Raw genomic sequence first — 23,487 nt, 5'->3', positions numbered from 1 at the left:
ATAACTGACAAGTGGATTAGCCAAACTCTGACTCAATTTTTTTTTCATGTATGGATCTAGTATGGCTCTCTCTGTTCCACATCTGGGAGCTGATTCCACAGAGAGGATCATTGGGGCAGATTGATGTTGGCCTCTAACCAGTAGGAGCTAGTAAATACTCTGGAAATTCACTGCCCCTAACACACACACATGCACGCACACCTTTCCTACCAAGTAAACCATATGGGAACCTAGGGAGATGGTAAGCAGAGTGAGTTGGTGGTTTGGTTATCTGACTTCCTGAAAAGGCTGCGGCTACTCTCTTCCCAGAAAGTATCTCTTGAAAAGTGCCCTCAGCTCAAATAGAAAGTAAACGTTTAGAAAATGATGATGGCAACATATGTACAGATATGCTGATACAATGGATGTCTGAGCCCTTAATAAAAGATCTAAAAAATAAAGTGCCCTCAGACTCTACGACATGCCTCAGAGAAGTTATTACTGGGTGAGACCTGCCAGTCTGCACAACAGCTGGTATGCTAGGTGGCCTTGAGGTGAAGATGGGGGAGATGGGAGGGTCAGATTTAGAGTTAGAACAATTTTAGTCTCCTAGATCATTTCAGAGTCCAGAGCAGGGCTTTCCAATAGAAACGTAATGTAATTATTTGCAAAAGTTTTCTATTTCATTGTTATAAATTTTTTTATTTGGTGTGGTTGAGAAGACAAATAGCCAGGAATAAACATTCTCAGTCCTGCCAACTGTCTCCCTGCATTCTCCCAGATAGGACCCCTCCATTGATATCAGCTCACTGTCCCCACTCTCCACCACTCCCACCCAATCTCTTCATGAGAGTATTGTCAATTTGATCCCAGATAGATGGACCTTAAAAGAACGCAATGTGATTGTAAATTTTCTAGTAGCCACCTGACAAAAGGAAAAAGAACTAAGAAAGATCAAGTAAATTAATTCTGTTTAACCAATATATCTAAAATGTTATCATATGAACATGTAATGAATATAAAAATTAATAATCAGATATGTTACATTCTCTTTTGGTAGTAAGTCTCAAGTCTGGTGTGAATTTAAGTTACTTTTTTGTTCAGTTTTTTTTTCATGTTTCTTTTTCTTTAATTTTGTTGTTGTTGTTGTTTTTAAAATCATTTTATTGGGGGCTCGTGCAATTCTTATCATAATCCATGCATACATCCATTGTTCTTTAACATTTTATTGGGAATTAGGTGAAAGTTTCCAGAGCAGATCATGCTAGTTCACATTCCATACTTTATAAACAATTTGTTTCGACGTATCCATTTCGATCCTCTCAGTGTACCATCACTTATTTCACCTCCTCCCTGTACCTCCTGTTTCCATTCTGCCTTTTCTGATACTCAGAATTTGTCCTTCGGTAAATGCTGCCTAAAAGAGTTTCACCAGTCCCTATCAACCCTACGCTTGGTCCCTTTCATGGTTTTCAGTTTTGTTGTACATTTTTCTCCCCCTCTATCCAGGACCTTCTGGTGTGATCCTTCTCAGAGTGATGGGCTGTGTTACTTTTTCAGTGCTCACTCTACCAGCCACAAGGGGCAGGTGGCTACTGAAGTGGACACTCAGGTCTAAACATGTAACGCTCAGGGGACTACATGACTTGACTGGTAAATTCACAAGTTAGTCATTTTCAGTCTTTTATTACATTCAGCCCAATGTTTAGCAGAAGGAATCAGAAAGACGTGCATCTGAAGCCCTGCCCCACCAGACATGGGCCCGCCCACCTTTGCGCCAGCTGTTCTGCATGGAAAGAAGCCTGTCATTGCAGTTCTGTAAGAGGACCAGAAATAATGCATGCATGGTCCAAAGGCACAGCCCAGGAGGGTGAGAGGCAATCCTCTGTCTGAAAGCTATTTTGACTGTATCTCTGAACTCAGTAAACAGGGAGATTTCATCTGAATTTGCTCAATTGAGAAAACATTGGACGGGTAACTGCAGGATTAGTGGTTTAAGCCCACTAGTGGCTCCTCAAGAGAAAGATGAAGCTATCTGTCCCTGCAATGATCTATAGCCTCAGAAACCCTTATATGTTCACTACGAATTAGAATCAACTCCACGGCAGTGAGATTGGTTTTGATATTCATTATATGTAGTTTTACTCCTCCTGTTCTGTTGGTATAATTGGGAGAGGAGGTTACCTGAAAGTTTGAAAAAAAATTTTTTAAAGCTCCCACTTCTGGATATCATTTTTAGCCATAATTATTGCCAACTAAAGCATGCTGTTGGTTACTGATGAGTCAATTCCAGCAAATGCCCAATTCCTGGTGTGGGTGCCTAGAAATTGTCTGTCCCTCTAAATTCATAAACAAAAAATAAACACTTTACCTTCTTTTATAGCTTCAAACACAATGTGAAGTTGAGTCACTGCTCCATAAAAGGTTTTCTTACAAAATAACCAGTGGCTTTGGAAAGAGCCCATGTGCACCAGGGCAGAGCTGGGCTTCCTGGGCTTTCATTTCACTGGCTGACTTTTCACAAGCAGATAGATCACCAGGTTTTTTTCTCAAGGCACCTCTGGGTGGATTCAAACCACCAGCCTTTGTCAATGTGCACCATTCAGGTACTCCTTCGTTAGCAAATGCCCAAAACTAAAACCAAAAACTGTTCCGGTACAGCTGATCCTAACACTCAACGCTGCAGGACAGAGGAGATTGCCCTCATCAGGTTCCAGCGCCTGTACATCAGAAGCAAACTGCCTCCGCTGGTTCCTGTGGAGCAGGTAGTGGGCTCGAATCACTGACTTTTCGTTTAGCAGCTGAAGGCTTTACCACTGTGTTCCTTTCTTAGCAAATAGGACCCCCAAGTACCTGCAGTCCAGGGAAGAAGGCCTGCAGAGAGTCAATCCAGGTGTTCATCAGATGCCCACTGAACATGTTCACATTGACGTAGAGTGGGGGATCCCCTTCTCCTTCATTACAGGCCTCCCGACTACAAAACCAAGCAAAGCATTCAGATGAAAGAAGGTCGCTGGCAGAGCAGCCCAGCTCCTGGCTCTGGGAACCAGGCACCATGCCCTAGTGAGCTTCCCACAGCAGGCCCTGGTGGTTTCATTTCAATGGAAGCAACACGAACTTATTCCCCAAACTTGGCTTTAACCTCGGTTACCTGTCTACAACAGACTCTAGAGGGCACCTACTAAAAAACAAAAGTCCTAGACTCAACTGTTTTATCAGCATTCCACTGTATTTTGCAAAGAATACTTTGACACTAAGGCCTAAGGCATAATAGAATATGCAGTCTAACATGGTCTGTGTTAACCTTGACCAGAGTGGGAAGCCTGGTGATTTCTATATCAGGAAGAGCCTCCTCTATGATAAAGGTCAACAGCATGGGTCTAGAGCAGTGGTTCTCAACCTTCCTAATGCTGTGACCCTTTAATACAGTTCATGTTGTGGTGACCCAACCATAAAATTATTTCCATTGCTACTTCATAACTGTAATTTTGCTACTATTATGAATTGGGCAATCCCTGTGAAACGGTTGTTCGACACCCCCCTCCCCCCAAATGGGGTCGCGACCCACAGGTTGAGAACCGCTGGCCTAGAGAAAACCATTAAAGCAGGAGCCTTAAAGAGCGAGAATCAATTTAGTTTGGGCATAAATGCCTGGACTCTTGTTCAAACCAAACAGTCATACAAGTGGGTCCTACAGTGACTAAAGTGTAAATGGGCCTCAAAAAATGCCACCCAGCAAGAAGCTCAGTAGCTCTAACCTGCACTGGCCATTTCCCACATAGGCACATGCAAAGACAGATCCATGACAAAGGGGTGACAGCAGGGTAAGAGCCCCTGCAGCCCACACAGTCATCTGTGGATGCACAATGCAGAAGCAGCAAGTCAATTTGTTGTGAAATACACTAGGGGAAATATGGTAACTGTCTTTTTTTCATCAAGTATAAAGACCACCCTAACAACTCGCTGGCATGTAAAAGAACCAAAATTAGCAGAGAATTCTCCTGCACTGCAGCTCTATCTGCAAGCAAAGCCAAGTCCACACAGTGATGTCACCCCTGGGAGGCAGCATCCACAATGACATCCCAACAATCTACTCCTCCAGGTATCCCTCCTGCGCCAGGAGGAGGGATACCTGTGAGACCAAGAGTATATGGCAGAATGTGACAGGGGTGGCCAGGGAAAACCCTGCAGCCTGCACTGTGGTCTCTCCCTTCCTGTCAGAACACTCCCTCTGGGGAAGCCAGCTACCGCAGCTGCCTGCACAAAGGTGCACATGACAGGGAAGTGAGGGTTCCAGCCGGCAGCCAGTGAGGAACCAAAGCCAAGCAAAAAACCCAAGTGAACTGAGAAGTGGAGCTCCAGCCTGAATCACACCAGCAACAGCCTGGCGGCACTTTCCTCAGATCCTTCACCAAAACTTCCCCACTAAGTAAACTCCTGCATCCCTGTCCTACAGAAACTGTGAGCTAAATTATCTGCTGCTTTAAGCCACTAGAGTTAGGAGTAATTTGCCACAGCAGTAGTGAGCTAATTCATCTCTCCACCCCCAAATGACTCACACAAGGCTTGGTTAACTTAGGGGCTGAGGGAATGGAATCAGTGACATACAGATTCTGCCAACTTCTGAGGAGAGAAGTGTGAATACACTAGATGTGTTCTATTTGCTTTACAGGGTAATGTAAGAGCCATTCATACCCTCTTCTTAAGTAGTTTTGAATACTCTGATATGCAGCATTAAACATTTCCAGGTCTTCTTTTTCTCCAAAGAGAATATAAGATTTCAAGAGGTATTCATAGAAGGAGTCCAGGCCAGCACCTAAGCCACTCTGCTTTCCAACCCAGTGGCCCGTCTGTATGTTCACAACATTACCTGCAAAAACAAACAAGACACTTCAGCTCCCCAAAATCCCAGCCTTCCACCCCAACCCCAGTGCTCCTCTGCTCCTTGATCTTTAGCCAGAGAAGAGAGAATGCCAGGCCCCAAAACTTCTAGCCATCATATCACGGCTAGTATCCGTAGCACAGACAGTGTAGAGATGCCAACACAAAAATGGGGGTGAGCACTTAAAAGCAAAATAAACACAGGTTTGTCACCTAGCTTGTCCTGCTCAGCAACCATGTCAGGAGCCAAAAGAATGCTCACAGCCTAAAATCTAAATTATCCCGAATGTATTCTAAATAGGAATATTCTATAAAATAAAGTTTTGACTGAACAGTTTGGTCAATGATTCCATAGGAGAATCCTCATAACAAAGGCATACACACAGAACAAAATGTCAAGTTCTCTTGGACTCTGGACTTGGCGGAGTGACAGGGTACTGGGTTTAGGTGAATGAGGGGAGGACTCAGTGAAGAAGGGTGAGAAGGCCGTGCAATCCGAGGCACGTCCTCAAGGTCATTGCACTGTGCCTGGAGAAACTGCTGAGTTGCTGTGTGTCCTGCTGTGTGCATTCTCAACAAAACAAAGTAAATATAATTTAAGAAACAGTTTGACGTTATTCAGCAGAGAATTATCCATAAAATAAGGAGAGGGGAGAGAATGGAAATAATCCAAGTGGCCTTCATCAGAAATTTAGGAGAGATCATGTGGCTTTTAGAGACAACTACAAAAACAAGGTAACAGGGGAGCTAATAATAATGGATACAAGAAATAAAGGAAACATTCCAAAATTGATTCTGATGATGAATACACAATTCTCTTTAGTATATTTAAGTCACTGAATTGTATACCTAAGTTATGTCAATAAAGCTGTTAAAATACACACACACACACAAGGCAACAATATGACACTCTTAAATAACCTGTCAAACCCAAGGTAGAAAACAATGTTGATTTATGCTGCGATCTGTAACTACACACAAGTTGTACATGCTGAAAGGGGCCTGCGGAAAAGGAAAAACCAAAAACCTAAACTGACTGTTGTCAGTTCTGCTGTCAAGTCAATTACGACTCATCACAGCCCCATAAGACAGAGAACTGCCATGTGGGTTTCCAAGACGCTAAATCTTCCCGGGAATGCAAAGCCTCATCTCTCTCCCTCACAGTGGCTGGTGTGTCTGAGCTACAGATCCTGTGCTTAGTAGCCTGATGCGTAACCTACCACAACCCCAGAAATCCTCCATGGAAAAGGGGAAAAGTTGACCATTTGCAGTGTTGGAATTGTGGTAACATTTTTGGTTCATTTTTTGGTTAAGTACAACATTATCTGTGAATAGTTTTAGAACTTAATAATCCAAAATCACGCTTTAAAAGCAAGACTTTCACAATCATCCTCTTTGGCTCTCAAATGAAGAAGTCAAATGACTTTCAAATGTCAAAAGGGAAATATTTCTCAACATAAGACAATTGCATGGGACAAAAACCAATTTCAAGATGTGAACAACAGTTTCCAATTTTCCTGGAATCCAGATTTCTGGGCCCTTTGCTCTAAGGTGTCAGTGTCCTTTTGAAGAAACAGGTTGTCCAAAAGTCACCTTTCCTCAAACAATGGTCAAGGTAAGCTAATAAGCCAGTTTGGCCTTGGGTATTATGTTCTTTTGAAGAATTCCATTTCAGACAACAGAAAGTCTAGAGGCCAAACTGAGAGCTAAATTCTAATAAATCTGTGTTTTAATTGTTTTTCAAGACTGCTATATCAGTGTCCCCCAAACTGTCTTATCAGTTGTGTTTGGGCCCCTTTTTCACAGCAATGGCAGTCAGACTGGGAATTCCACAAACGTTGGAAGGTCTTCTATCTCTGGGACATTTTGACTGTAAGAGATAGTATGTTCAGTTGACAAAATACTTATCATTATGGATGAGTGATGAGTACATAGGAGTTCATTATTCATGGCATTTTCTCTCTACTTTTCTATATTTGAAATTTTCCAAAATAATCTTTTCTAATAATATCTTGACCAAACATTATTGGGGGAGCTAGGGAGAACCCCGTCCAAAAAGGATTTAATCTGGGTTTTCAATGTACTTCCTAATGCCTAGGTTTTTCTAAAGGGAAAAAGCCACTATATTTAGAGCCCTAGATTAAAGCACCAAAATCTGCCTCTGAGGCAGTTCTTTTTATACCATTTCCATTAACAATGATTTTCAAATGGAAGATGCCAAGGGATCCAAGGGAGCTAGCTCTCAACCAGCATATGCGTTATTCTTTCCCACCAAACCTCACAGCCTCTTTCTAAGCAAAAGGTCAATAGAAATTGGATATAGCAGACACTGAGGGCTAATTTTCAGAAATGAGTAGAGAGGTGGGAGAGCCCCAGAGATGGCAAAGGAAGAGGGACCAAATGCACACAGCCCCAGTGGAGAGAGAGAGAGAGAGAGAGAAGGTGCCGCCGCACCTAGTAGCCCTGTGCCATTGCTCCGGAGGTTCCACAGGGCTTTCACGGCTCGTCTGGCCACCCACTCAAACGTGGAGTCCCCCAGCAGTCGGCTCAGAATCCCAAACTCCACCAGGAGGGAACCAGCTCCTGCTGTGCACGTCTCATTATTGCTGTCAGGAGGAACGCCTGTCTTTAAATTCACCTGGAGACAGGAAGAGACAAAGGGTTCGTGGCGAAACTCAAGGACTCCACAGGGCTGAAGACCAGCTCGCTGGCAGCACCCTTGCCTAAGGAATGCAGCTCACTGCAGTGTGCATGGGCTTCCTGCCTCCCACTGTGCCTCCAAGGGGGAGGCAGGAGCCACATGGACAGCAAACAAGCCAGACGATGAGAATACTAGAGCCTCGTCTTGTTCAGAAGAGCAAGTCTTAGAGGACTTATTGTACAGCTAGTCACTGCCTTTTTCTCATGACTCCACACGCACCTAGCTGAGGGGTGGGGGAACCACTCAGACACTGCAAGTGAGCTACTCTGGATGCACTCGTGCTTGGGGGGCACAAACCACCAAGGCTGGGAAGGGAAAAGGTGCGGTGAAAATCTGACGACAGCCTGATCCTCTGCAGTCGGGGATTCCCTGCTGGTTACCAGAAGCACCGACTCTGTCCCGTGAGGAGTTCTGAACTCAACAACTCAGAGGCCATAGGATGCCATCTCCTTCTAAATCCTGGGCTGAATCAGCGACCACCTAGGTCATCAGTCAGCATGGGCTTTCTGTTTCATGGAAGAACCTTGGGAAGCACTCAAAGAACACCCACTGGGCTCCAACAACATCCATGGTGATCTTTGGAGAAATATACCCACGTTCACAAGGTAGCCAAACCCTCATACAATTTTGTAGCTCGGGACAGAGAATACACAGACCTGGGAAAATCAATTATTTCAGGGAATCTCTAAGAATGACACAAGAGACTTCAAAGCAGTTTGTGAAAAAAATCCCATTATCTTTCATTCCATTTTTCTACAGGCTTGTTGAAGTCCCTTCATATGTCACTTCATGCTCAGCACACACTAAGGCACTATGTTCTTGTTGAATGGATTAATAACACATCCTATATGGGACCATTTTCTCTGCCACCTCAGTCTTACTCCCTCCCCCCGCACGATACCCCCACCACCACCAACAATAACAACAACAACAACTAGTGATAAATTAGTCAGCAAGTCAACAAAGCTTTAACTCAGAAAGAGAGGAAGTCATTCAATGCGACCAGGGCGTCTACCTACCCCTACCTACCCGAGGATAAGGAATGCCCGTCTTGGTGTTTTCGAAGGCAGGGAGAAGTCGCACGGCCAGATCATGAGCCATATGCAGCAATTCATTATCATAGTCCTGAATGGTCATGTTGCCAAAGGGCTGTCTGGAGTCAGTTATGATTCTGTGGGCAGAAAGCAAGCTGCCCAGAACCCTGTTGACAGGAGGAACAGAAACAATGGAGTAGATAATCGTGTGAATGGAAACGCACACCAGCCGATTCAGAACAACAGAGGAGGGCTCTGCTTCCTATGGGACTCAGCACCGACTAGATCAGGAGGGTGGGACTTCCGGCCTCAGGAAGTCTTTCCAGCCCTAATCATAAGCAGCCGTCCTCAGTGAACTGCTGAGGGGAAGAAATCAATGTCATATCATCGTGCCTGAAGTAAGAACCATGTTTGGTGGTCTCGATCATCTCCTCAGGAAAGACTGCACAAATTCTTATCAGATTACTGTACATATGTCCAACGAGGGGCTTCAAAAGGTTGTGTGAACATGAAAAGCAATAGCATTCTTCCACACATCTTTTTTTTTTTTATTCTTCAGCCAAGACAGCAGAAGAGATGATTTATTGTGCACATTACATCGAGCCACAACTGAGGACAGAACGAGTCCAGAATGTCTTAGGTCCGGGGCAAAGGAGCAAAGCCGGACTGGTTAGGTGTTGAGCAAGGTTCCACACATCTTTTTAAGTCCCCTTGTATTTGAGCATTATTGAATTACATTTGAGTGACCCTGTCTGGGGAAATAAGTGCGCTGTACAAAAAAGAGAGGAGGACAAAGCAACAAATACTAAGAAGCTGTATGTAACCAAGCACCGGATGGACTTCTCCAGCATCCGGTCAGGAGACATGATGAGGACAGGCAGGCAGTGGCCAGCTAACAGGTAGAAGGCTACCCGCTTAGCTCTATGCCCTCGCAGGCTCTGCCCCACTCCAACCAGCTGAAGGGGACGGTGACATTTTTCAGAGCAAGTATATTCTTAAGTAAGCTTTAAATAAATTGAGTTCATGCAGTTAGTAAAATTTTCAAAAAGTTTAAGGAAAATAGTCACAATGTAAAAGCATGATACAAACCTGTATAAAGTATGTTCCCAATACATGACAGAGACAGAGAGAGAGACTGGGAAAAGACAGATTATGAGAATGAGGTCAATCACAGTGGGAAACTCATTTTCTTCAGAAATGTGTCAAGACTTTCTGGGGACACAGGGAGGAGAGCACACATAAAGAGAAACCACATACATGTGCACTTCGGGGATGCTGACCCTACACACCCTATAGAAATACAAATAAGCTCTCTCTCTTCTTCCAGAAGGTAATGACTCTGATCCATCAATTATTCCACTTTTGATAGAACGGAAAGGAAGCATGGACAAGGTAGCCAAATGATCTACATGGGTCTGTTTTCCAGAGCGTGTAACTAGGAGAGATCCTTCAGGAATTTTTCTCCTTACACACAAACATAACACACACACAGGCCTTCAAGCCCATTTGTACAATTTTACCTTATTGTGGCCTCAAAGACTTGGACAGTGGAATCTTTGTCAAATGAAACCGTGTTGATCACCAACTTGACTGCTTTCTGGAACTCGGATGAATTTCCCATTATCTTGAAAAAGAGGAACACAAGCCATTACCCCAGTTTGAGAGGAAACTCCAGCTCCGTGACCTTGGGAGAAGAATGCTCTGTCTCAATGCTTGAGTGTAGCTTTGCCACCCAGGGAACAGAAGCACAAAAGCAGACCAGCACAGTCATTCTGAGACAAACCCCTGACAGACGGCAAGCCCGGGTCCTCCAACTGGTCCAACCTTCAAGAATCTGCTCTCCAACAGCAAATCCCTGAAAACAGTCCCTCAGAAAACCACAGCACGCTCCTTGCCTGCCCCTGAACTCTCCTCCTTCACCCCCACTCGGGTCTCTGAGCCAAGCACCTAGAAAGCCTGCAGAGGTGAAGATAAAATTAGAGGACATGTCCTCTGCTCTTCAAATAAACGGACAGTTTGGTTTTGTGGCTCCTGAGGAAACAAGGACATGAACTTGTTGCTCACAATCCATATGTCTAGTCGAAACGTTGGACAAAGGGCGGTGGCTATCTTTGGGAACACAGTATAAAACTAGTGACCTGAACAAATAATCAGCACAACTCCATTTTTAAAAGTGATTTACAATGACAGGTCCTGTACTAGGTGTGCTGATATGACGTCACACCACGCAATCTTCTCCTACAAAAAGTATAAATTAGGCAGGGCAATTTATAGATGAGTCTGAATTAAAATAATTTCATTCTAGAATAGATTTTGTGAAAGCCTTAGGACTATAAATAATGAGATTCTAAGAGTACTTACCAAAAGAAACGAAAATCAGTTGCATTCAGACATTACTTCTTTCAAGAAGGTAGGTGTATGTAGTATTTCCTAATGTGGACTGGTCTTCTGTAGCTTTTTCTTCCCTGATTGTGATTTACTATAATATGTAGAGCAAGTACAGACAATTCTTTTCCGTCTTTCAGTTCCTTCTTTTTAAAAGATTATGCAATAATGCTCAAGTTGCACCCGGGGGTCTCAGGATTACTATTTTAGGAGTATTTTTGCCACACCTCTGGTATACCCTGCTTAGGACGTTACCAAGAGGAACAACGAAACCCTCAAGATAAGTAGCATCTGAAAAAACTCACCTCGAACATGAGCATATGACCTGCCAGATGGTCTACAGTGGAAACCACAAAAGATGGTTCTGTTTGCTCGTGAAGGTTCTGTAGCAACAGTATTAATGAGCAACTGCAGAGGCTGGTGTGACCTCTCAGGTGGAGGAGCAGATGGTGAAAGAATCGAGAACTCTTAACTACATTTTTTATTTTACCATCTTAACCAGATCCCTACACAGCTGAGAGCAGCTAGGCCAGGAACGTCATTCACTCGTTTGGGAAAAACTGGAGTGAGCAGAAGGGTTCAATAGGTGTCGTCACTACCGGATTTCTCAGTCTCAAAAAGGCTCATACACTCCAGCAGTGAGACAAACCTCAGTTCCAGCTCAGGCCTTCCTCTGTGTTGTCACTGGAGAGCTGAGCTCCACGGGGTTTCTGTTCCGGCTGCGGGCCACTGCTGGTATGACAGAAGGGCCCCCGAGTTGACGACTTGCTCACAGAACAGACAGGGTTTTTCTTACAGCTCAGGAGGCTACCAGTCCCGTTCCAAGCACTGGCCCTCGGGGTGGCCTTGCTCTTTCCATCGCCTCTGGGAGACAGTCCTTGGCTCTCCAGCTCCTGCTTGTCAGTACATTAGAGATCTCTCCCTGGGTGCCTTGGCCTCCATCTCACCCCATCTCTCTCTCTCTCTGTTGGTTAGTGAACCTCTTTTTATATTTCAAAAGAGACCGACTCGGCACACACCCAACACTAATCCTACTTCATTAACTTAACACAAAACAACCTATTCAAAAATAGGATTATAACCCAGACACGAAGGTCAGGATTAGTACACATATTTTCAGGAGATATAATTCTACCCATATATTTTTCCAGGGCTGCTTTTTCAGCACTTGCCAGGCGTTTCATCCAAAACACCTGAGTTGACTCAAGTCCCCACCCTTTTGGTTAAACAACTGAGCCAGTTACGTATCTGGACCACCCAGATGCCTATAGCAGAGCCCACCCACAGCCATTAGGCCACTTTCAACTCAGAGCGATGCTATGAGGTTGTCAATCTTTACAGGAGATAGGCTCAACCTTCTCCCTCAGTGCAGCTGGTGGATTTGAACTACTGACCACACATAATTAGCAGACAAGCCATCTGGGCCCCTTAACAATGGGGATCAACCTCAGATTCACGCCAACAAGTTAATTCCAACTCATCATGACCCCTGATGATACAGTAGAACTGCCCATGGGTGTTTCTTAGACTGTAACTCTTTACCAGAATAGAAAGCCTCATCTTTCTCCTGAGTAACAGCTAGTAGTTTCAAACTGCTGACCTTGTGGTTAGCAGCCCAACACATAACCACTATGCCACCAGGGCCCCTAGTAACCATGGGGCAGATATACAGATTCCTCAAGTTTATTTGGGAACAGAACTGCTCTTTCAGGGAGCATACCTTTGGAACCTGTGCCAGGAAACGCTGGGAGTTTGTGCTCGTTGGGCAAGTATCTGCACTTCTATGATAAAGCAGAGCCTGCATCATCAGGTGTGAGGGAGAAAGTACACAAAAGATCTCTGTACTCAAGGCACTCAGGAGTTTGGCAAAGGGGGGAGCGGGGCAAAGGGGGAGGAGTGGAGGAAGCAGGACTGAACTACGTATATAAATTGTAGGGATTTTTCTTAAGCAACACCTGTAGCTGAGTCAAGCTCTGGTGTCCAATTAAGCTGAAAATACTTGTCTGGGCACATTTTGCTCAGGGACGGTGGAAGACTGATGGAAGGAGAGCAGAAGTCAGTCCTTCCAAAAGAGACACTGGGAAACCTGCTGCAGCTACAGCTGACAGACAGACATTCAAGAAAACCCTGCATATATATCCCGGGTTTCCTCTTAGCCAGAGGCCTAGTCCCATTTCTGCTACTTACTTCTCTAAAATAAAGAATGAAGAGAGTCTTCGGGCTCTCTCCAAATTCTAGTCATTCTGTTACTAGTAAGAACCAATCACCATACAAACTCAGCTAGCATTATCCCATCCCCACCTTAGCAAGTAGCCACAAACTCTCCCAATTCAAGTGAAGCGTAAGTAAGTGAATGGAGAACTTGAGTTAACTGCAGTAAGAATTTTGGACAGTGAGGTCCTGCTAATCAACGAGTGAGATTTACAGACAATGCTGGCGGGCCTCAGGAAACCTCAGTCTACCCAGGCCAAGGACATGAAGCCCACCAAGCACATAGGCTGGTTCTGATAATAAGTAACATTTCCACAGTGGCTTCCAGTTTTCGACCTTTCCTGCCAATCTGTCCAAGGGTCTCTAGTTCCCCACAGGCAGTGTGGGAACCCAGGAGATGGGGGCCAACACCCAAGCCACAGCACAAACATGGTAAGGCCAGGGGTCAGTGGTCAGGAGGGAGGCAATGAAAGAGTGTGCACAGCAAGGCAGCCCACCCAGGACTCAGTCCCACTTCCTCAGTCACTACATGGTACTTCAAGGAACCTTCTGACTCCTGAAATCTCAACTACAGAAACTGTAAGTCAGCGTTAACAACATTCTCCATGTCAGTATTCTCAACCTTCCTAATGCCGCAATCCTTTAATACAGTTCTTCATGGTGTGGTGATCCCCCAACCATAAAATTATTTTCGTTGCTACTTCGTAACTGTGATTTTGCTACTGTTATGAATCGGGCAACCTGTGAAAGGGTCGTTGGACTCCCAAAGGGGTTGCGACCCACAGGTTGAGAACCACTGCTCTACAGATTTCTTCTGGGAGTCAAACAGTGGGAAACCAAGAGAGGGAAAAAAACGAGACCATTACAAAAAGACACTTCTGCTCCATTCCCCTAACTTAATTAACCTCTTGTGCTTTTTTTTCCCTCACTAGCATCATTCATAGAAATAGCTAGCCCTATTTTAAGTATTAGGATCTCTGGAAGTGGTCCCTGCAGGCGTCCGGTGGGTAATCAGATCTAAAACATCTCACTTTAGATATTAAGAAAAAACAATAAGACTGAGCACTTACTGCAAGTGTATCCAACGCGTCAACAAGAGTCAAAGAGTAGTTCCCTAGGACATCATTGATGTTCAGATTTGAACTGAAAAAGAAATAAAAGAAAAAAGAAACTAAATCAAATTGAGTAGTGGTAGTTTTGTTTTGTTTTGTTTTTAATACATTAGAAAAATAAAGACAAGAGAATTAAACACCCATCAGGATCTGAAATTTCCAGCAACTCTTATTTAGGGGCTCATTAGGGGTGGACCAGTATGGCAAAGAGCTTCCTCTCTCTGCTGTGACAGCTAACTTTGGCAGCGTGTAAGAACAGAAATGAGAGACACTACTGATGCAGTAGTGGCAAGAACATTCAACAGGAAGTAGGAGACTGGGTATGGGTCATTTGCCTTCTTAGATGTAGAGCTTTATCACCATAAATGTTCACTTTGATCTTGTCCAGTTTCAAAAAGCTCTGAGTTCACAATCATTGGAAGTAAGTAAGAGACACTACCTTAAGAGCTACCTATAATTCTTTTATACAAAAACAGGACACTCTGACAGGCTACGCACAAAAAGAATCTCCTTCCTTCAGCATGGGTCATTGTCTGCCCTTTGGCTGGGGGGATAACCTCTTTATACCATTCCTTCATCTAAATACCATTATTTTCATTAACTCTAGGAAGAACACAGAGTTCCTGAGATTGTTTCAAAACCATAAGCTGGTGTTCATTTGGGGGCTGGTAGAAGGTGTGTGGCAGAAACATTTATGTACATCCTGTTTATAGGGGGAGAAGGCCCCTATGATTCTTGCCTCGGTTCATATAAAGGACACCAACTGTCTGCCTGAAAGCTGCACCTGTTAGCTCAACATTTCTCTAAATAAGTTTGTGAAACAGCAAAAAGATCCTCAGAAAATGAAAGCTGTGGTGGAAGACAGGCCTGCCAGAAAGCATATGGTGATGTCAAATGTTGGGGGAGGAGGTCTGCACACACAGGTGGCTCAACTCTGTTAACTCAAGAACGTTCTGCTGGGCTAAGGATCCTAGACCCACCCTCCTCATCCAAGTCAGCAAAAGATGAGGCTCCAACGTGTACATCCTGACTGAGCTGTGGTGTCCAGAACTGACTCTCAACTTGACTGCCAAGTGTGACTAAATGGTCATGGTATTCCCCAACTGTGAATTAAAGGGTCCTGCTACCCTAAGACAGAAAAGACGGGAGACAAGCAGCCTCTGATAGAAATTTTCTGATTATGTATTTAAGAAAATCAAACAATCGTGGGTAAGCTAAAAAAGTCTACTCAAGTACTGTTTATTCTAAACAAAATCTGTTTAATCATGTCTCTGAGCTCAGGGAATGGCTGCTGACATCTCTCAGGAATACACTTGTCTTTCTTTCGTTAGGGTGTCTTCAGACAAAAGGTCCAATCGAAAAAGTGGCTTCCAAGGGGATCTGCGGGGCCAGTTAAATTCAAGGCAGTAAACACAGTCTATCAGGATGTTTAGGGGTAATCTTGATAGATAGTTCCCAAAGAACACAGGACACTACTGGCAGCTGATTACAATGAAATTTTAAGAAAATGAACAACTGCAAGGATGAGAAAAGCCCAGAAGAATTGTGCCGTGGAAGTTTATTTTTCCCATCATGATGATGCACCTGCTCCCTCGTCACACATAACAAGGGTTGTCCTAGGAGAATTTCATTGGGAAAACTTACTTTATCCACCCTATGGCCCTCATCCTGCCCCTTTTTGTTCACAAAACTCAAAGAACATTTAAAGATCAAATTTTGGCCCCTCAAGGATACCAGAACTGCTGTTTTGACACGGACTACATCAAAGAGCAGAGAATCCTTTCAAGGACGAGTTAGAGATGGGAATGCCACCTTCAGAAGTGCATAGACCTAGATGGCTCTGTCGAGAAACAATAGCCTCACAATCTAATATGTTGGTTTAATCAAACTTTTTTATTTTGTAGCAGTACTTTTTTGTAGCGTACTTTGTTACTTACCCATGTTGGTGTTACAAAAAAAAAAATCCACATGAGTATACTGAATTGTTGACACATGTTTAGAAATCTACCTGGTGCTGTGTAGGCACAGAGATAATAGTAAGAAACAATCACTGCATCAAAGGACTGAAAACCTGGGAGACAGAACAAAGGGAAAGGTACTCAATTCTCTACAAAAACTAACCAAAGTCACTGCCATGGAATTGAATCCAATTCATGGCCTCATGGTGGCCCTACAGGACAGAACAGCCCAATCATAACCACTACACTACAGGAAATGCTTCAGCAAGCTGAGGAACCACTGGAAGCACTCATTCATCTATGCCCAGAAATTTGCAGGACAGCTACTTGGTCAACTGACTAGAAGAGATCCATTTCTGTGTCCATACCAAAGAAAGGTGACCCAACAGAATGTGCAAATTATAGAACGATATCATTGATATCGCACACAAGTACAATTTCGCTGAAGATCATCCAACAACGGCTGTAGTAATATATTGACAAGGGGCTGCCAAAAATACAGATGAGATTCAGAAGAGGGAGTGGAACAAAGGATATCAGTGCTGATGTCAGATAGATCCCGACTGAAAACAGATATTACCAAAAAGATGTTTACTTGGGGTTTTATTGACTGTGCTAAGGCATTCAACTGTGGGGACCATAATAAACTATAGATAACCACGAGAAGAGTGGGAATTCCAGAAGACTTCATTGTGCTCATGAGAAACTTGTACATGGATCAAGAGGCAGTTGTGCAAACAAAACAAGGGCATACTGGATGGTTTAAAATCAGGAAAGGTGTGCATCAGGGTTGCATCCTTTCAACAATACCACCACCACTACAGGCTCCTCTAGCAATATTAAACTGCGGAAAACCAGCTCAAAGGAAAGGGAGAAAATGAACTGAATAAATCAAAGAAAGTCATCCTCTAACAGTTTACTGGAGTCCTCAAAAAAGACGTGAGCCTGATTCTAAAGGAGGTAGAAAGATGAATGTGGTGATCCAAATGAGGGTGTCTCAGAAGGAATTAACTTAGGGCCAGTATTTATTTGCTTTGCTATTTTGAGATGGTTGGGTTTTTCTGGGGGGTTTTGTTCAATATGGTTGAGATGAAAATGAAAACAGCCAGGTAGGTCCTCAAGGGTTGAAGGTAGCTACTGATCACAAGGTTACCAGAGTTGGCCAAGAGGAGTGGATTCCACTGGTCAATAGCTTGAAACAACCTGATGCTCTGCAGGAGAAAAATGAGGCTCTCTCATAAATAGATTGTGGTAGCTAAGTAATCTGTTATCAGTTTGAGACTTAAGACTGAAGAGGTGGAGTTTAGCCTGTCAATCAGGTTACAGCTTGATAAGGAGATAAATAGCTTGCTGGAGGAGGGACCCACTCAGTCCCTATGAGACATTACTGACTAAGAGCCTGATGGAGCTACACTGGTGCAGCCAGAGCCCTGCCAGCATTGAGATGTTTCCACTGCCACTGGATCCACAATACTTTCCACCCACGGCCTGTGATCTTCCTGCACTCGGCGTCACTGCATGTGTTTCGTGAGTCTGAAGAGGGCTTTATAGATTGGTAACGGACACAAGGACTAATATCGAACTCATGGACTTGATCTGGACTGAGCTGGGATGTTTTCTCAATATCCAATTTCTCTTATATATAAAGCTCTTTCTGATATGTTTCTAGATTTGTTTCTCTAGTCATCCCAGACTAACACATAGTTACAGTCTCTGAAACCCAAAGTGTCCTATAAGGTCACTGAGTTGAAATCAACTGGATGGTGGTGCATCACAAGACTATAAAAATGTAATATCCAAATATACGCAAAGAAAAATGTTTAGTTCAGATTCCACAGCTCATGTTGGGAGTTGAGAGAAACGAATTTTGCATAGTAATTTGTAAGTGGGACTTCATGTTAACCCTTCACACCAATCCCAATCTAAAAGACAGTCAAGGGATAAACTGGAGTCAGCTGTGACTAAGACATACACTGTTTGCTGTTGTTTGAGTTGCTACTGAGTAGATCCCTCCTCATGATGACCCAGGTGTGCAGAGGACTGTGCCCCATGGGGTTTTCAAGGTTGTGACCTTTCAGAAACATATTGCCAGGTCTGTCTTCCTGGAACCTCTTGGTGGGTTTGAATCTGTAGCCTTTTGGCTAGGAGTCAACATTTAGCTATACCACCCAGGAGACTATAACTGGTTAGCATCCATATTTTGCTTCCATGATAATGTATTATTTTAATGACTAGTTCATACTTCTTAATGAATCATTTATTTAATAGCAATCATTAAAATAAAGTTTCCAGAAAATCTGAATGACTTTGATTAGAAATTACTTATTGGGAGATAAAAACATGACCTATTATTTCAGAGCAACAATGCCAAGCATTGAGTCTAAATGCTTCTCAAAACTGCCAAAGTCTGAAGGAAGCTAAATTAAAAGAAGGGGAAAGAGAAAAAAAATACAGTTTGCATTCCTTGTAAGCGACCCATGAAAAGGTCTACTCAAGTCCACCGTAACTATTCCCGTTACCTTTACACTTTTACATCTCCCTCAAAGGCACAAAGGCTTTCCAACCAACAGACTTGTTATTGCTAACTTCTGGGGCACAACCCTCCCCAGTGCTCCTTTCCCCAGTGTTTCTAACACTGGCCTAACACTACCACACTGTCCATACCTGCCCCACAACACGATGACCTTAACTTCAACCACCGACTGTGCTGTGCAACCAACCAGCTCCTGTTTCACCATCCTGAAATCCAGGCCTCGGGGGCTACAGTTGGCTACTGCTGGGCGCACAGTTAATCAACCACCACCTCACCTTGCTGGAGAAGTCCTCTAATACTCCAGAGTTCTTAAGGCTCATAAGAAAAGCATTAAAATGTCAGCAACTCACTCTCCAAACAATTAAAAGTGTCCCCACAGTTCTTCAATAAATGGTTTTCCTTACTGCCACCTCATAAAAGGAAGTCTGAGAAGAAAACTCCAAGAAAATAGGGTACTTACTCAAAGTGCTCTCGCTGTGAGCACTAGTTAAATATATATATATATATATACTGGAGGAAAAGATGTATATACATGGTGATTTCCACAATGTAAAAAATGTATAGGCAAGGACTAACAAAAGAAAGATAAATTAAAAGCAACTATGACTGGAGAAATTTTAGACATTCTTTTTCCAAACTGAATAAGGTATTTTCCCTAAAAAAAGTTTAAATCATCAACATAATACACATCAATGGAATGATGAGGGCAACAAATGTACAAATGTGCTTGACACAATGGATGGATGGATGGATGGATGGGTTGTGATAAGAGTTGTACGAGCCCCCAATAAAATAATTAAAATTTTAAAAAATCAATGAAATAAAGATATAGAACCATAAAATCACCTCTGTGAATACGAAATAGTCACTTAACAAATTCCAACAGTCTTTCTGTATGAAAATCCTCAAGAAGATTGGAATAGAGAAATTCTCAAAATTACTTAGGACATTTATGAAAAGGCAACAGCCAACGTCATCCTTTTTGTTTGTTTTTTAAACATCATCCTTAATGGAAAGGTCTAAGAGCTTTCCCCTTGAGATCAGAACAAGAAAAGGAACAATTCACACCACTTCTATTTAATACTGTGTCAAAAGCCTTAGCCAAGCAGTAAGACATGAAAAACAAATAAATGATATCCAGACTGGAAAAGGGGAGCAAAGTTATCTCTATGTTCGGATGATATGATCTTACATATACAACATCTCAGAAAATTTGCAAGAAAATGTCTTCAGAGGATCTTAGCAAAGTTGCAGCAGACAAAACTCAGCTCGGTTGCCAGACACCAGCAATGACAAATCTGAAAGGGAAATTAGGAGAATAATAAAATACCTAGAAATACCTGGCAATAAATAGCTGTGGATGTAAAGGACATAAACAAAAATTATAAAGCCCTCCTGTAAGAGATTAAAGAGAACTTAAATAAAGGGTAAGCTGTTCCATAGTCATGGGCTGGAAGACTTAGTTTTCTTAAAAATCATTTTGTTGGGGGCTCATATCACAATCCATACATACATCCATTGTGTCACACACATTTGTACATATGTTGCCATCACCATTTTCAAAACATTTTCTTTCTATTTGAGCCCTTGATATCAGCTCATTTCCCCCTTCCCCACCCTCCCTCATGAACCCTTGATAATTCGTAAATTTTTTATTCTTATCTTACACTGACTGATTATCTCCCTTCACCCACTTTTCTGTTGTCCAACCCCCTGGGAGGGTGTTATATGTCCATCATTGTTACTGGCTCCCCCTTTCTTCCCCAACCTTCCCCTTCCCCTCCTGGTATTGCTAGTCTCATTATTGGTCCTGAGGGGTTATCTGTCTTGGATTCTCTGTGTTTCCAGCTCTTATCTGTGCCAGTGTACCTGCTCTGGTCTAGCCAGATTTGTAAGGTAGAATTGGTGCCATGATAGCATGTGTGGAGGTGGGGAGTGCAGCATTAAAGAACTAGAGCAGTGGTTCTCAACCTTCCTAATGCTGCGCAACCCTTTAATACAGGTCCTCAAGTTGTGGTGACCCGCAACCATAAAATTATTTTCGTTGCTACTTCATAACTGTAATTTTGCTACTGCTATGAATCATAATGTAAATGTCTGATATGCAGGATGTATTTTCATTGTTACAAATTGAACACAATTGAAACATAGTGATTAATCTCAAAAACAATATGTAATTCTATATTGTGAAATATTTATTTCTAATTACAAATAATTGAAATTTTGTTTTGAAGCATGGTGTAGCATGCGTAACAGTCTTCATGCCAGGTACTTGTATGTTTTCCGATGGTCTTAGGTGACCCCTGTGAAAGTCGTTCAACCCCCAAACGGGTCACAAACCACAGGTTGAGAACCGCTGAACTAGAGGAAATTGTATGTTTCATCGGTGCAATACTGCACCCTGACTGGGTCGTCTCTTCCTTGTGACTCTTCTGAAGGGGATGTTTAGTTTTCCACAGATGGGCTTTGGGTCTCCACTCCGTACTGACTTAGTATTCTTAAGATGTCAATATTATCTAAAACTATCTATAAATTCAAACCAATCCTACTCAAATCTCCAACTGCTTTTTTTTATAGAAGTAGAAAAACGATGCCTCACCTGCATATAAGAGGTCACAAATAATTAAACAAGGTTAAAAGTCAACATAGGAGGTTTCACCCTTCCTGATTTTAAAACCTATTCTCAAAACAACCTAGCTCACTGCCAGCAAGTCCTTGCTAACTCATAGCGACCTGTGTGGCTTTCTGAGATTCTGTTTACAGGAATAAAATGCCCAGTCTTCCTCCCACACACCTGCTGCTGGTTTCAAACTGAAGGTACCTCCTTGTGGGCATGGCCTTCTCATAAGGACCACCCCAAGAAAACATAGACACACACACACACCCCACACCCCGCATCCCCCTCACCCTTGATTCTCCTGCTTGTTGGGCATCCTGAGAGCTGCCTGAGCCCTGCCATGTTTTCACGGACCTTGGGTCCACATGACTTTGCACCCACCAGCCTGTGCATTCTGCATCATTGCATGTGGCTGTGAGTCTAAAGAGGGACTTATGGACTAATACTGGATTTATGGACTTGAGAGGAATGGGCTGGGATGTTTTCTTGATATTATAATTACTTTTTATATAAAGCTCTTTCTTTCACATATATGAGTGTCACTGGATTTGTTTCTCTAGTCAAACTGTCCTAACTCTGGGCTTCAAACAGTTCATTGAGTAAATGGAATTGATCACCCCCATCCAGAGGAAAGAAGGGTAATGAAAATGAAAAGATACAAGGAAACAACAAGTCCAATGAACTTACAGACCACACAAACATCATCCTCCAGAACCTTGAAGCCTGAAGAACTATATGGTACCCAGCTACCACGACCAACTACTCAGACAGGGATCACATTTAAAAGGCCTGGAGGGAGTAGAAAAATGTAGAACAAAACTCAAAATCTTAAAAGAGAACCAGGCTTACTAGTTGGATAGAGACCAGCAGAACCCATAAGACTATGGGCCCTGGTCAGCCTTCTGATCTGGAGCTAGACTCACCCCATGACTCAATTTTCAGTCAAATAATAGACAGGTTAATAAGGGTTCAATAACACGAGTTCGGTACACTCACCTTAAGGGTCCAAGGACATACAGCCCAGGGGTAAGCGCCCTGGCCACTGAGCCATAAAATTATTCCCCTCCCACCTATGGGTAGGGAGCCAGAGAAAGGTCGTCCATCACCTTGACAAGCAGGACCAGTGGCCCTCCCTCCTGGCAAAAAGTTCCTCCGTGTGGTGTGCCACCCTCTAGGACTTTGTCATCCTGGATGTCGACCTCAGTCACCCTTGGCAAACAGGGCTGGCGCAAGTGTATAACAGACCTTTCCAGGCAGCTCTGCCTGCCTCGGATGGGAGAACTTAAGGGGCAGGAAGCACAAAGCATATCCTAGAAATCTCACTCGAGTCCTTGGACCCCAAATCTCGGCCAGATTGCTGGACTCCTTCGTACCTACCTGCCCTCAGTCTAAGAAGCAATCCGTGTTGGAGGAGGAAAGCTCTAACTTCGCTCTATCTCAGACTCACTGGATAACTCCCAAGTCCCTTCCCAAACCAACTCCGGATTTTTGACAGAGAAAAGCGCTGGGCGTGGCGATCTGACTCGCAGGGGGCCCGAAAGGTGTGTTTCCCAAGGCGCGGATCCAGGTTTCAGTTAGACCACACATTGTTCACCTGGGGCTGAAGGAGGCTAAAGGGTCTAACTAACGCTCCCTGAACAGCCCCTGCCTCTCGGTGGGCCTGTTTCCCGCAGGTGTAAGAGAGACGGTGCTGGACAGCTGCCAGGCAGGTCAGCGGAGGAATTAGGAGGGCAGCCGCCAGCCCACCCACGCTCCCCGGAGCCAGCGACACCCCAGCACCCAGGTGCGCCAGCATCAGTGGGTGGACGCACGGAAGGGTGTGGGGCGCTGGGCGCGGGATACTCACGGGTCCCCACGGTCGGGCCCCCGGCCTCGGCAGTAGATGGGGTTCAGCTCGTCCTGGGGGAAGGCGTGCGCCATGTAGTTGTCGTAGCCGAAGACGAACATGCCGCGCGCCAGGTCGCGCATCCGGGCTCTCAGCTGCGGAGGGAAGGCGCTGCTGTAGCGCTTCTCGTACTCGTCCGGGCCGCGGCCCCGGCAGCCCAGCGCGTAGCCCCAGTGGGCCGGGCCGCACAC

The 23,487-nt window shown here is 43.9% G+C and overlaps 1 protein-coding gene across 1 annotated transcript in view; it reads right to left on the bottom strand.

The window, feature by feature from the left end:
• Positions 1-23,484, bottom strand: part of EDEM1 (ER degradation enhancing alpha-mannosidase like protein 1) — a gene marked incomplete at its 5' end in the record, with an annotated part of 38,149 nt that extends 14,665 nt beyond the window's left edge. Inside the window, 7 exons of the mRNA XM_045285629.1 lie at positions 2,823-2,953; positions 4,675-4,849; positions 7,315-7,498; positions 8,591-8,762; positions 10,116-10,219; positions 14,262-14,334; positions 23,258-23,484. Of these exons, the coding sequence (XP_045141564.1) occupies positions 2,823-2,953; positions 4,675-4,849; positions 7,315-7,498; positions 8,591-8,762; positions 10,116-10,219; positions 14,262-14,334; positions 23,258-23,484 (1,066 nt within the window). The remainder of the gene's footprint in view (positions 1-2,822; positions 2,954-4,674; positions 4,850-7,314; positions 7,499-8,590; positions 8,763-10,115; positions 10,220-14,261; positions 14,335-23,257) is intronic.
• Positions 23,485-23,487: the final 3 nt, after the last annotated feature.

The sequence above is a fragment of the Echinops telfairi genome, unplaced genomic scaffold (assembly GCF_000313985.2).
Source record: "Echinops telfairi isolate 266 unplaced genomic scaffold, ASM31398v2 ScPeMD7_7474;HRSCAF=8512, whole genome shotgun sequence".
NCBI lineage: Eukaryota > Metazoa > Chordata > Mammalia > Afrosoricida > Tenrecidae > Echinops > Echinops telfairi.
The sequence above is the reverse complement of the archived record's forward strand: the minus strand, read 5'-3'. Positions and strand labels throughout refer to the sequence as shown.